This window comes from Coturnix japonica, chromosome 3, assembly GCF_054131305.1.
Source record: "Coturnix japonica strain WE chromosome 3, WE-NBRP24, whole genome shotgun sequence".
Taxonomy (NCBI): domain Eukaryota; kingdom Metazoa; phylum Chordata; class Aves; order Galliformes; family Phasianidae; genus Coturnix; species Coturnix japonica.
This window is the reverse complement of record NC_140665.1, coordinates 44,513,266-44,528,486: the sequence shown is the minus strand read 5'-3', so window position 1 is coordinate 44,528,486 and position 15,221 is coordinate 44,513,266. Positions and strand designations below refer to the sequence as shown.

The 15,221-nt window shown below is 37.0% G+C and overlaps 1 protein-coding gene across 8 annotated transcripts in view; it reads right to left on the bottom strand.

The window, feature by feature from the left end:
• Window positions 1-2,111: 2,111 nt before the first annotated feature.
• The window catches only part of UTRN (utrophin), a 326,938-nt gene continuing 313,828 nt past the window's right edge, over window positions 2,112-15,221 (bottom strand). For 5 of the 8 annotated variants that reach the window (XM_085541440.1, XM_085541439.1, XM_085541442.1 and 2 more), the window contains 3 exons: window positions 11,727-11,835; window positions 10,256-10,342; window positions 8,403-8,581 (listed from right to left, as the gene is read on the bottom strand). In XM_085541440.1, coding sequence (XP_085397566.1) covers window positions 8,529-8,581; window positions 10,256-10,342; window positions 11,727-11,835 — 249 coding nt within the window. In that variant the 3' untranslated portion in view covers window positions 8,403-8,528. Of the gene's footprint in view, window positions 4,278-6,112; window positions 6,136-8,402; window positions 8,582-10,255; window positions 10,343-11,726; window positions 11,836-15,221 lie in introns of those variants that run through there. The other 3 variants (XM_015858078.3, XM_015858082.3, XM_015858080.3) reach the window with 1 other exon arrangement.

The window sequence follows — 15,221 nt, the reverse complement described above, 5'->3', positions numbered from 1 at the left end:
AACCCCACATTTTTTAACTGTAGAAGTAACAGTTGTGAGGACAGAAGTCCTGATCCAGGACAATGCGTTGACACAAATTCTTATGTGGCCATAGACAACTTGTGCCTGGTTGCTGCTTCTCTAGCCTAGCAGAGCTGAAGTCTCATCATTCAAGTAGCTCAGATAGCATCACTTGAACCTCTGGACATCCTTGCCTCTGTCCAGAAAGGGAGAATACCCACACCCAAGAAAATCCGTTTCAGAGTGGAAGGGGAAAATAAGTGCATTTTCACATACACCTTTAAAAAGCAAGAACAGCCAATCATATCTTAACTACTTCTACATTTGAAATAAGTGAATGACGTCTATTCTGCATTGACAAGATCTACAAAACATCATTAATTTGGGTTTATCCTTTGACTGAGGGACACACATCTATTCATTACATTTAGGAAAAGGCAAATAGGCTGCTTTTTTAGTAGTAAAAAAATCCCATATCAGGGAAAAGACGGCTTAGGCAACCTCTCCAAGTAGGCTGATATAGACAGTTGCACTAATACAAAGAAAATCAGACAATCACAGAATCAACCACACAATCATAGAATCCTTAAGGCAACTCTGAAAGCCATCTAGTCCAATTCATACTCTTGTATTTATTCTTTTTGAGCAAAGATGGCATCATTTTGAAGCTTCCTTTCCTCCAATGACTTAAACCATATTATTTTGTTCATGAATAGCAGTACAAGAATACAAGCCTAAACATCAACAACACTGTTGGGTTCTTTTGTTGTTCTTTGTTTTGTTTCTTTGTGGTTTTTTTTTTTGTTTGTTTTTCATTTTCTTTTCTTTCTTTTTTTTTTTTTTTTTTGGAGAAGAAAGGACAAATATTATCTCATCTGGCCTCAACTCCAGCTGCTAGCACTGCAGTTCATGCAGTCAGAGGTTAGAAGTGAGCCTTTTGGTTCTAACAAATGCTTGATATTAGGTTTATCCTAACAAACACTGCAGCTTTAGTTCCTCTCTACTCCCCTCTGAGAGGTATTTAGTTGGTTCTTACACCTCAGCTGTCCTTCACTGGTCAGGTAGACTGTGCATTATTAGCACCAATTGCCCCAGTGTTTTATGGTGTATTGCTCACAATCTATATAAACAAGTTCAGAATTACACTGCAGCAACCCTATGCAGTAATACAAATGCATGACACAGAAATCTGTAGTATTTCTAACAAACAGAAAATAGTTGACACTGGAGAAAAAAGTCACATGGCTCAAAATACTCTGTATGGAGCTGTTTTCAAAGAAGAGTCTTCAGGTGTTTTTTTTTTGTTTGTTTGTTTTCCCCAAGTTCCTAAGCTAAAAAATAGTTTAAACAAATTAACATGAGCTTTGAATACATCCATTACTTGTAAAACATGGCAGAGAAAATGTATTAAAGGGTCATTTGTCATGAGATTTTCTGTTGTTTGAGACCAACGCATCAAGTTGAGAAGGAAAGCTGCCTCTACATACACAAACAAAAACCAAGATCTTAAGATGTCTAAATCCAACCCTGAGGAGCTATTTAGATATTTCTGCCCCTCAAAATTTGTCACCACGGTGACAGGTACTTTCTCCTCAAGGAATTCTTACTCGTTTTTTCTCCCTTAAGCACAGCAGTTCTAACACTGACAAAAGCTTAATGGTAATACCACAAATTAGCATGTAATGGGACTAGAAATATTATGACTGAAAAAGTAGCACTGTGTTTCAGCTGAGCATGTTGAGTAAATGGCATTGAAACATAGACTAATTTACAGTTCTAATATTTGACAAACCTTCGTGTATTATTGCTGTTTCATAACATGTATACACAGCACTTTTTAAATTAAAGCAGTGCATCTCTGTTGATCATATTTAAAATCTGTCATGCAGCTGAACAGGACTCCAGACTAAATCACTGAAGGTGGAAAAACTTCAGAAGATACACACGGACTTATGGGAAAAAATACTGATTTGTCTCATTTATATAAATGAAAACCACATTCCAGTCTTAAAATCAGTTCTCTTCAGAATTAAATTTGCAGCACGTATTAATGAGAAGTGCCATCCTTGAAGGAACTCAAAACTTGAAGGAATACCATACATTTTCTCATCTTACTGCAATATATTCCATTTATTTATTATTATCGCAGAGGAATAATGTTACAATGTAGTGTTTGAAGTAGCATTTACTTGGCAGCAGAGGACAAAGGATGCATACAAACACAGGCAGAAAAACAACTTTACACATCACCTCATATTCAGAACAAAAATAAAAGCCACCAAATTCACTACTTAGACTTTTTTTGTCTTTTTAAACTTACGTGGGGGCTATTTTTAAGGATTCTTTGCCTACAGAATGACGTAAGCTCAATAAAAGCAAAATACTTTGCAGAGAACAGAATATAAAGCTATTTCCAATACTACTCATGAAGTTAGGTCTGAGGTAGAAAGGTGGTCATGGCTTTCCTCTTCTGTAAAATGTGTTTCTCTTCTCAGAATAACTACGCTACTTTATTTTTAATAGACAAAGCATTTATAGTAGCCAGCTTCTTCTCTTCTCACCTTGACAGTTTTGCTCCACCCACTCAAGAATAATACTTAGCATTTAAATAGAGCTTTTCAGGCTAACTAACTAAGCTCTCTACACCTTTGAGAGGTACTGTCATCCCCATTTTACAGATGGGAAAACAGAGGCAGAGTGGTTAAATAATTTGCCAAAGAGTTCAGAAAGAACTGGCACCAGAGCCAACACTAGAACGTGGTCAATGCTGTGCCCAAATCGCTCCTCAAGCAGCAGTGTTCCAGGAGCGAGTACTGTGGGTGCAGGACAATCTAGTTGGCACCACCTCATAAGCACTAAATATTCCTGACTTTGTTTTAATGTCCTCTAGAATCTTTTGGTAGCAGTACAGAATTTATAACTCTTCCAATACTATTTTGAGGCTTTTTTTCTTCAGTAATAATCAACAATGACATAGTTTAGATTTTCTCCACTATACATGATATATATTGCATGCAGTTTTACCAATTAAAGGTATGTCTTGACATGAAAGCAAGTGTCCATGCAGCATTGTAAACTCCATGAAGGCATTAAAAAACTCTGATGATTATTTTAAATCTAGAAATTGGCTGATCAGTGACATAACTTTCCCATAATTATTCCTACTTGAAGTACATAAATAAATAATCTCAAAGGTAAAGATGAGTTGCAAGATTACAATGCCACATGTTGCAATCTAGGAGTACTGCAGCTTTGAAGAAAACATTCTATCACCAACAGTATTGGAAAAGGCTTTCTAATTGTCTCTTCATTTCTAAGAGGCAGCCAAAAGACTCGTGCGTTTGAATAAACAATAGGGGATCTCACAGAACTGAGCTTTAGTTCACAGACTGTTGGTTCCGAAACTTGAAACAAGTTTGGCACAGCAAGGAACAGCAAAGCTTTATCTCCAAACAAAGTTGGGCAAGATTACACTAGCTTAGACCTTACTAAAAACAACTTTAACTATCATCTAAGTCCTCTTTTAGCTATCTCCTGATTCAAAGTAAAGTAAAGCTTAAAACATAATCCTCCAAATGGAGTGTGTTGGCTAGAATCAACTAAAAGAATTTTAAAAAATATTATTTTGGTGCATGATAATCATTATGACTTGAAATTAGAGTTTACCTTGTTTAATGGAGTTAAAATACGGTAGCTTGCACTTAAAGGCAATTTGTGTTAAACAGTAACAACAATGCACATTACAGGAACTTCACATTCCAATTCTGAAAACAAATCAAGGGTAATTCTGAAGTGTGTTTGATCAGACTGTTAGCATATAAATAATCAGAACAGAATATTAAATGAATGAAAATATAACTGAAGATATTTTACAATGCAAAAGCAAAGAGCTGAAAGGAATGTATAAATGTAACATTTTGCTCCAAACTCCTTATGCAGTTCACTTTATCAAAAAGAACGTATATAAAGCCCCTGCCCCTTTTCCCGCGGCTGTATATTTATACAAATCAGTGACAAATACTCCACTGCTCATTAATTTACAGTTGCATAGAAAGGGAAGAAGAAAAAGAACCTATAATATAAAAACAATATCCTCATCTTTGGGTATTCAGTGTTTTAGTATTTCAAGTAGAACATGCGGTCAAAGCAAACAGCATGTTCCAAGGTCCCAGACAGACTTCTGATGGAGTGGAACTCTCAATTGGTGTTTTGTAGAAAAGGGCTGTACTGCACGTCAGGAAGCACTGGTGGACGTCCAAATGAGCACTTCACATTGCCTGTAATGATGAGAAATAGCCATGTCAGTACCATACTAACATGCGCAGTACCCTACAGAGAGCTCTAAATTCTCTGAACTTGGTTCACTTAAGGACTCAGATGTAATTTTGCAAAAAACTGTATTTTAAAAATTTAGATGTATTGTCACAAGATTCAGCAAATCACCCAGGCATGTAGTTAAGAGAATCCTCATTTTACTGTGCTGCACTACTTAAAATTCTTATTGAGTAAAGCTCAAAGGATTTTATGACTACACAGTAATAAATATAGTTTACAGGCTTTACTTGCTGTGTACCCATAGAAAAAATGTTTAGACAAACTACTGTTCTATCTGAATCCTAAATGGTAAATTGGAGAGCATACACAAGTTGGGCTTGGACACAGCCCCACAAAATGTGATACTTATTTCCAGGCTCCTGTTTTTAAACTAAAAGAAGGGAGAATTGCATTAGATGTCAGAAAAAAATCCTCTACATGGAGAGCAGTGTGAGGCACAGGCTTCCCAGAAGGGCTGTGGATGCCCCAGCTCTGGAGGAGATCAAGGCCAAGTTGGATGGGGCCCTGGCCAGCCTGAGCTGGTGGCTGGCAACCCTGCTCATGGCAGCAGGTTGGAACTGGGTAATCTTTAAGGTCCTTTCCAACCCAAGCTATCTCATGAGTCTATAACTCTGTTCTCTGCAAAACAGACAAGTACCCCTTCTTAAATGCTGCTGCAGAGGTGTATTTCAAGTATGAGATAACTCAGAAATAATTTTGTTTCTAAAAAAAATCAAATGCTTTTTGAGGAAGATTAATATTAATCACTGATTACACTGAACGATATCCCTATGCCTGCTGACAGGAAGGGCTGCTGAAAAATGTTATTTTAATTCACTAATTTACCTTGTTTAGAGACTGAAGCCTAAAGTCTGAGTCAGTGTTTGGAAGGGCAATTCTATTTCACCAGATATTACAGTCCAAGGAAGTATTTGGCCAAGTAATATTTCTGAATTTTTGGATACTAACATGGGAAAGGTGTGACCTTACAAAATGTGGATTAATGGACAAGGTGAAGAAATTAGGGAAGTAATTAACTCTGCCTATCACTTCATTCTTCTGGCACCTTAAACATAGCAATCCATGATTATCTATTAGGCACACTGAACAACGAAACTTTGCAAGAACGCTGCAATGACAGAAGATTATGTTGTTCCCTATTAGTCATAATTTTGCTCTAATATGAACCTAAACCTATAACAAGAGTGTGATTTTTTGTTTTGTTCTTTTCCCTATTTCTCTTATTTGTAAGAGAAATGTAACTGCTCATACCAGGTAGATTTCCAAGAACATGATAGTATCTAAATGTCAGATTGATTTCCACATTTTTGTGAGAATAGCCTAATAAATTATTTTGTTTTGTAAAGAGGCTGCCTACTGTGAAAGGCAGCATAATTTAATACTAAGTTACTCCACAGCTCTTGATCCATAGACCCATCTGCATCTGGAGCAACAGACACAGGGGAAAAGGCACACATGGATGTCTTTTGCAAGAACCAGTTTTAATCTTGCAGAGCTGAGGCTGGTTAGAAAATAATTAGCTGATAGATTTGAGCTGATTCCTTATGGTCAGCACACTAAAACTTCACATCACTATACTTTTGGTAATGTCTAAGCCCATAGGAATTTTCTATTAACTAGGATATTCCAAAATTTACATTTCCTATTACAGTGGTGTAGCCTCCAAATAGCCTGCTAGGGAGAGAATAAAGAACTAGCCAATTCACTTCAATGGAATTTTCCCACTTGTTTTACTCTGCTTCCAAGAACTATGCAAATACATCAGAATGCCTCATACCTGTTGTCTGCCCGTGAAACTTGCTGCAAATAAAAAAAAAAGAGAAAAAAAAAGTTAGAAATTTCCACCACTCTGTATCTTGGAAGTACAAAAACAAATACAGTAACAGAGTAACAGGATGTATGGGAAACTGTTGATCACAGCCTGAACCTCCGAGGCAAGCAATGAGTCAGCTGCGGGAGCACAAGTGAAGGTAATTCAGCTCTGCTACCGGAAGGGGTGGAGCTTGAGCTCCACCTCTCATAGATCTCATTTAAGGGCTGACTACCACTAAGGCACGAACTCTTTCTCTGGAGATTGCTCCCTTATGGAGTTTACTACAAACCTTCAACATCAGTGAGCATTTTCCATTTATCACATCATTTATCTTTCTATCATGATAATCTTTCATATGAAACATCTGTTCAACCCCTATTTACCTATTGACTGTATAACTATACACAGGAAAATATGTACTGTCAAAGAATAGAAAGATTTAATCTTAAAAAACAACAACAACAAACATTTAACTACAAGCATGTTGCAATGGTATGTGCATAATTTCTTCATACTTTTTCTTGTAACAAATTTACAGCATTATGAACACAGATCATATTGTTCCTTTTTCACCACTTACAGCTACACAGAACTATAAATGCTGTATTATAAAATTCTCTGGTAAAATAAATTCATACTAGAGCAGCGTGGTATATCAGTGAATAACTGATATTATCTGTATTACAATAATAGCTGTGACATTTAGACATTTCATTCAAAAAGGAAGAAGATGGGTCAGAGACCTAAAGCAAGAAATACATGCAGGGATAGAAGGATGTCAGGTAAGAACAAAAAACAAGAATGACTAGAGAAACTGGAATCTTTATCCCAAAAGTTAGCAGTAAATTGTTGCTCTCTCCTCACTTCTTTTACTGCATCAAGTCTGCAAGATGCATGCTTATTTATTTTAGAGTGACACAGCCATTAACAGAGATTAAAAAAATGAGACACTTTCTGTTTGGCTACTTTGAAATTATTTGAAAGTTTTTAAATCCATCTTTCTGGAAAGCCCTAAGCACTGTGACTGTCCCTTCAACTATGCAGAACTCTCCCAATGTGTTTTGTATGCAATCAGAACAGCAGCCAATAGCAACCATTGCTCAGGGTCCCAAGGGATTAGGATCCAAGAATGTTCTATGGTTAGTAGTTTAATACAACTTTTTTTCCTCCAACTTCTTTTAATGCATGTTATAGAAGTGTAAAGAATTTGTCTGTAGCAAAACGAATTCCTCCTGATTCACCCTTCAGAAAAAGGATCAGATAGCAGCATGGGGAAATCGGTACAGAATTATGCATAGTACATGAAACAGTCTATGCCCTTTTGAGTATCCTTTGGAATTAGTCCACAGACTCCCAGGGTTCAACAGACCACAGAGGTTGAAACCACATAAAACTGAGAATTGCGAGGACTTCATAACTGGATTGTTTTTCTCATACTGTTTGGTTTTCAAGAATTCAAAACTACATTTCTGAACTGTAGGGAAACCATATCACTCATCAGGCTGGAAAGCTTTTAACCCATCTTCTGGCAAGTTTTCACCTCTTAATAGATGAGTTTAGGATTCACGTCACCAGGCATATCCAGAGCCTAGCAACTGAGCTATAGGCCCCATACTGACAGTGCTCTCCACTCCTCCCAGTACCTCCCACAGTGAGCAGCTGCAGTTCTTGATCCCTGTTGTTTCTTTTGAGATACAGGCAGTGAAGATGAAAGTTAGAGGTTTTGAAGAGAGTCCCAGTATGCTGTGAGACCTGAATGTTATAGCAATAGCCATTTATACACTTAAGACACTGCAATGCTACTGCAGCCAAAGCGTTCACATATCCAGAGTATTTCCAGAAGTTGCTAAATACTCTGATATCTGTATGAAGTCATAGATTGATGAACAGCATGCAGTGTGACTCAGGAGCATAGGAGAAGGTTGGCAGGCAGTATTTTAGTGTATCTTTTCTTTATCAGTACATCAAAAAGATTGACCTGGACCTCAATCAGTCATGAAAAGCCTTCTACTGTGACCTTCAATTTATACGATGAAATTGGATTCAGAAAGCCATAGCAACACTGGATAGTCTCTGCAGGTCATCTTGTGCAACCTCTCACTGAAAGTAAGATGATAGCCAACAACAGTCTTGACAATCTCTAAGGCTGGAGACACTATAACTTCTGTGTGTGACCTGCTTCCAGTACTTCCCCCTACACTCCTTTTAACTTAGGGGAAAATAATAATGAAAATACTGCCAGCACACAAGAAAATTTTCCTACTGTTTTCAAACAAGAAAATGTTTTTAATTATTTTCAAGTTACAGTTTCAGCAGAAGGAACTCATACTTTTTTTTTTTGTTGTTGTTGTTGTTGATATTATCTTCTTCCCCCTTAGCGCTAAGGACAGGCAAAGTAGTCCTTAGCACTGAAAAAGGTCAGTGGCATCTTGTCTGTGGAAAGCAAAGAACCTTTATCTTTATCCCAAAGACTAGTTAACATCACTAGAAGAAACAAAGCTTTCTGAACAAATTACTTTTGGGCTTCAAGACTGTACTAGAAAAGGAACAGTGCTTCCACTAGGTTTTACTTCTTGGAACCCATTCTGTTGTGGTTTTGCTGCTAGGATCTACCTATCATTAACCCAATGCAGGGAAATTACCTATTGAACACTGGTTATATTCTAACATCACAACTCTAATAAAATGTCAGATAGCTTTTAGTTCTCAGCTCACCCTACAGTATAAATGAAGAATGAACATGACTAGTACCTACTTATCTGCAAAAACAAGAGCTATACTTTGCTTGTATTTTCTACTTACTACACAGGACACCTCTGAGGTGTGGCAGGTAGTTCCACTAGCTGTTGGCATCAAAAACAGATCCTCCTTATAATCAAATCCTTAATTTATAAAGCAATCACAACCACTTTTGCTAAATTCTCATTTGCTTTCTCAAAACGTGCAAAGTGAATCTTTGATGCAGTTCTTCACAGCCAATGTATATACAGGAGATAAAAGGGGTACTTTTAACAAGGTTCACTGAACTTTCAACATAGAATAGAGCAGAGCTCTGGTGTTTCCCAAAGGACTGGGCATTAACACCTCCTTTTCACATGCCTTTTAAAACTAACCATCATTATTACATTTCATTTCAAAGAACTGTTGAATATGGAAGAATGTATCAGCTTTCACTACTGTTTTGCTGAAGCAGAAAAGCTGAATGTGAAGACAAAGGTATGCACATATGTAAAAAAGACAAATAACAAAGTTGCTGCTTTAACCCATGCCTGCCAAAACCAATAAAATAACAGTCTGTATGAAATACTGACTAGAAAGACAGCTACTCATTTTCCATGTACAGTGACACTCTTCAAGGAAAAGTACCAGAAGAAGCATATGCTGGCTGATTGAAGCTGTGCATATGAAGCTATTTGATTTTACTTTAACAGACACTGAATAAAAGATTAACTTTCAATGTACTTAAGTAGGGAATGATGTAATATGCCACATTAACAGTTATTTATTCTGGTCAGTTAGTTTAGTAACTAGTTCAGCAATTAGTTCAGGGAATCAGCACTGGGCTATGGTCCCTACTGTAGCCTATGGCTTTTTATTTTTTTTCAATTTCTATTATAGAAGCACTGTTCACAATTTCTGAATTTACATTCACTTTGGTTCTATGTAGATTTTACATAAGCAAGAAACCAACTTCTAGGTGTCTTTTTCCCTTATGCAGGCACAAATGAAAATTCCACGTGGAGCAACAGGCTTTTCTTACAGCAAACAACTTCAATTTAAAACACAAGAATATTTATTAATTTCCTTTCATAGATATGGAAGAATGAATATTGAGTAACAAGAAAGAACAGAGTTCTGAAACTTGTACACATTGACGAGATATCTTATCAGGCAGAAGATCTTTACTTAATCAATACTACGGGAATGACTTTTTTCTTCATAAGACCACCTCAAATTCACTACTACTGTCAGAGTAGTATTAGTTATTATTATCTTAGTCCTCAGCTCATCCTACAGTATAAATGAAGAACGAACATGACTAGTACCTACTTATACATGCCAGAAACTTATCTGCAAAAACAAGAGCTGTACTTTGCTTACACTTACAGCAACAAGCTGGGAATGTGCTGTTGATTTGCTCCATAACATCTGTCAGATCTGTGTTGGTATCATGAGGTGGAACTAAAAAGTCATCTGCAGATATGACAACAAGAAAGGCAATTAATTTAGTAACAAGCAAATAAAAAAATACGACAGCATCCTTAAAGGCGTTCGCATCCAATCATACTGCTTTACATTTCATCAGAAGTAAGAATCTGTAACTTCACCTGCAGGAGCTGACAGATTTGTGAGAGGAAATGAAAGTTAAATTACTGATTTGCAGCATAAATACTTTCTGTTATTAAAGCTCAACCACTGCACCCGAAACTTAACTGATGGGAACTATCAACAAGAAGCAGTTTATAAGAATTTACGGCTAAGTTAAAGGTTAACAAGATGGAGGGATTATACTCAGTAACTGCTCAGTTATGTTCTGCGCTTTTTGTGTCAGTTTGTCACCTAACTTCTGGAATGAACACATTTTAAAATAAATAAATAAATGAATTTCTTTTAGGCAGTATTTATTCAATATGCTGTTGTGGTATTTTTTAAGTGCTGTTTAAAATTAGCACATGGAATGGTTAGACAGTACAACTGGCTCTGTAATTAGACAGCATCACTTATAAATCTACCATTGCATTAAATCAGACTCAGAAAAGTCCCATGTTTTTCAGATAAATTATAATGAAAACACATGTCATTGCTGAATGAAAACTTCCCAGTATGCAAAAGAATACTTTTCTGTCTTTCCACAGAAATAACATAATTTTCTTAAATTTATGAAACAAAGGCTTGACAAGAAAAATAGGGAGGAAATTACACTTTGATAGTCTGAGAAAAATGTTTGGGTTTTTTTCCTATTTTTGAACATTCAATGGTTCATAATTATTTCTGCTAATTGTCAGTGGAACTAATGAGTTTTGCTATTGGAGAATTTAAAATAATCTTCCAAGTGAGAAATCTCCTGACATGTAAAAGCTGCACTACTAAATAAGAATTGCTAAAGATACGAAGCCTTTGAGGGTTGGGGTCAAAGTACCAGAATAAGGAGGGCATACACAGAATTTTTAAAGCAGCAATCAGGAAATTTCAATTATATGCATTTGAACATGTGTTCCTGTATCTGATGGATTACTTGGCTGTATGCATGTACTGTAGGACAAACAGCTGTTGGCCATTTCACTCCAATGCAATCTGTCTCTCCCAGGGGAGGGAACACTAGCCCAGTAGCTCACAACAGCAAGGACCAAAAAAACTGTGATAAGACATCCATCACTCAGAACCTTGTGATATAGCAGCTGCATTAAGGTGCAAGGAAGCAGCACTCCAGGCGCACTAAGCATTGTTCCCAGTAGCATGACGAAGATCAGCCCCTTTTTGTGTATTTTTGTTGGTAAATAATTTCAGAAAGATGTAAACAAAACCATTCCATATTCATCTATAGACTCACATAACATGTTACCCAACAGTCACTCACCTGCCTGATGAAACTGTGAGCTTGTCTCCTGATCAAGCGGGTAGCTGAGGGCTGAATGCTGGGGCGAAGTGCAGGGGGAGGCACCGTTAAGTCGCGAGTCTGACTCAGGCTACATGGGAGAAAGTGAAATGCAAAATTAGGTATGTGATACCTACATAATCTAAGTGTGAGCTTGTATATGATCATCCTGCCACTTTGTCTTCAAAGTATTCAAAGTTGGCTTAGGTCTACACAGCTATCAGGAAGACAAAACAAAACAACCTACTAAAAAAAAAAAGTTCATGCTTAAGCATAATTCTTATAACACTCCAGCTGTCACCTTACTAATGATATTGACCTATGTAGCGGTGTGACACAGAAACAGTACAATCCAAACAGCCTGACAAGCCTCTCAGCCCAGCTACATCTAAAGACTACACAATGTTAGTAATGAGGTTGGGTATGTATGTTTATATATTTGTGGTGATGCACTGGAATAGGTTGCCCAAAGAGGTTGTGGATGCCCCATCCCTGGAGGCATTCAAGGCTGGACGTGGCTCTGGGCAGCCTGGTCTGGTGGTTGGCAACCCTGCATATAGCAAGGGGTTGAAACTACCTGCTCATTATGGTCGTTTTCAACCCAGGCCATTCTCTGATTCTGTGATACTATAATATATGTATGTATGTATGAATGTACATATCTATATGTGCATACACATAAGACAGCCAACTAAGCTGTGCTAAGAAGCTTTGGCTGAGGTGACTGATCATGCTTAATGGCATCAGTTCAATCCAGAAATTATTTCACTAAACTTCTTTCACAGCCAGATGCCAGAGGGCATCCGTTCAGGGGAACTGTTAAGTCTAAAAAGTAGTAAGTTATGGCCCACTACTCCTGCTGTTGCTGCTTCTTCATAGTTTGGAGAACTACAGATTGGCAAAAATCCCCAGATTTTACTATATAATTTCCACAAAACTATGAACAGGATTCTCCAAACTTTGAAACTGTTGAGGCAAGTCTTTCTGGATTCCTACAGTCAACTTAAGAATCAAAGTTCCTCTTTCCTTCTATGATTTTAGTAAGAAATCCTTTGAAGAAGAGTTACACAATACTCAAGCTCAAAAAAATGACTTTTCTGAAATGTGAAACAGCATTTCTATTCGAGGCAATTACATAATCTTTCCTGAAATGGCTGCCCACATGATTTATCTTTTTGACTGCATATCATCAGTTTACTTTCAGACAGCTTAATAAGCAGATGATTTACCTAAATCTGTCAAAAGCAACCACAAAAGAAATGCACAAATTATTTTTAAGATTTTTCTTTTGAGACTGAAAAAGTATCTAGAACATCTACAAGACTCATTGCAGAAGGAACAGACACAACAGCTCATTTGTGCACAACTTTGCTCCTTAGTACTTCACAATAATAAGCTCATAGTAACATTCAATTCTTTGAGATAAGGTAAAAAATGAACAACCTACAACAAAAAACTGCAAATTGTTGAACAATGAGAGGTACCTTTTCATGCACACACAATGCTAAGACATAGAAGGAAATGCTCCCGTGAGCATTCAGCAAATCTCTTTTTCTCTTCCCAGTCTCATCTCTCTTTCCTTATGACAATACCAACTTCCAAATTTGACTAAAAGAATAAATCAAGAGAGACTGCTCTGCACTTAGAAGGCAAAGAAAAATGGAAATGCTCTCAAGGCAGGCAAGGATTTTACCATCAAGACATCTGTATGAGCAGTGAATGCCTACTGAGTATTTAAGTCTTTTGCTATTCAGCATAAATCTTTAGCCCAGCTACAGGGTCTAGGTAAAATGAATTTAGTGATTTAAAATGCAGCAAGTCTGGGGTAACTAATCCCAGGAAGTTCTGCACAGCAGCTGCAATTCAAGAAGAGTTTAGAGCTAAGGAGATGAAATAACCTCTCCGAAGATTACAGGTTACTTCAGTGTAGAACAAAGGTAGCTTCAGTGGCAGAATATGTGTTTGCCCACATAACAAAGAGATGGATAGAGAGGATATGAGTCATCCAAAATGCACACCTGTACCTGGACTAGATTTCTGTCCCTCTTCAAGCAGTAAATGTAGATAAAGGATGCAGAGATGACTGAGTGAGGAAGATCAGCGCTGGACTTTACAGTAAACTGCAGTACAGCAACACAAAGGCTAGACTAAGGATAGCAAAACACTGCAAAGTCAAGATTAATTAGGATAGAAAGGAGAAGCCTACAAAATTAAATGACACATTAGTAGTGAAGGTTATTTACTGTCACTTAGCAGCACTGTTGCAAATGACAAAAAAAAAACAACAAACGAACACAGCAACACACAAAGCATGAGGACTCGAACAGCAGATTAACTGAGAGCAAATAAAACATACTGGAATACTTTACACTGACCTATCGCATATTGCTGTAGCAGTCAGAATGAAGCATCACAGTTTCATTTTTTTTTAAATGCATTCCTTTCTAATGAGAGGCCAATGTCTAATTAATTCATTTTCAACAGACAGTATTTCGTTCTAATGACTATGATAACAAGAAAAGTCAAACAAAACCCAAATCCTCTTATTACAAAGTCAAGACCATAAGGCTCAGCAGATGAATAGTGGGGTTTGGAGAAGCAATAGAAGAGCTCCAGCAGTGGAAGAAAAGCCTTAATAATCCGATACTGAGTGAAGTTAAATGCAAAATAATCGAGGCTATAGCTGCATGTATTTCTGTGATTTAACATTTTTAATGAGAGATAACACAAATTTTAATGGGAAAGAACTGGAGGTACAGAAATGTCACAGTCTCTTTTCTAAGGCTACATAATGAGCACCAAGAACTTGTGGAACTAAAATTCAATATTCAGTTTCTGCAAGGATGACGTATTTTTTGTTACATAAAATTAAATAAAGATACAAGGGAACAAATAAGTGCTGCAGAAAATTCTGAAACTGAGGGATTTCTCTGTAATACTGCAGTTCTAAAGGATCTCAAGGGAGATATTTATTTTAACCAATTTGGATCAACAACTCAATTTTGTATGAATCCTGCTGGTGTCTTTCGCGTAGAAAAGCCTGAAATGTAGCTTAAGGGTCAGATAAGTCACACTCATTACTGATCTGACTTCTGTTGTTGTCATTGTTTAAACAAACAAACACCTCCCAGACATCCTAGCTACAGAATACCACTGAAGCAGGCTAATTCCCTTTCCCAATTCATTGCAGATGTTCCTTCTTATTCCTGGCTTATTCTCCCAGCCACAAAATAACACAAAGCTCTTTCTGTTTATTCCTAAAGACCCTCTGCTTTTAGCAAGAGAGGGAGCTGCAGCCCCTATATATGTTGTCTTACAGTTTTACCATACATCCACTGACAGGAGATGTTAACTTCCATTAAATTCAATATCAAATCCAGCATGAAACCTCTATTCAGTTGTTCAGACAAAGAAAATCAAATTAGACTTTAAATGCCCTTCATAATAGCTCTTAATTCTATTTTGTACATGTAGTAT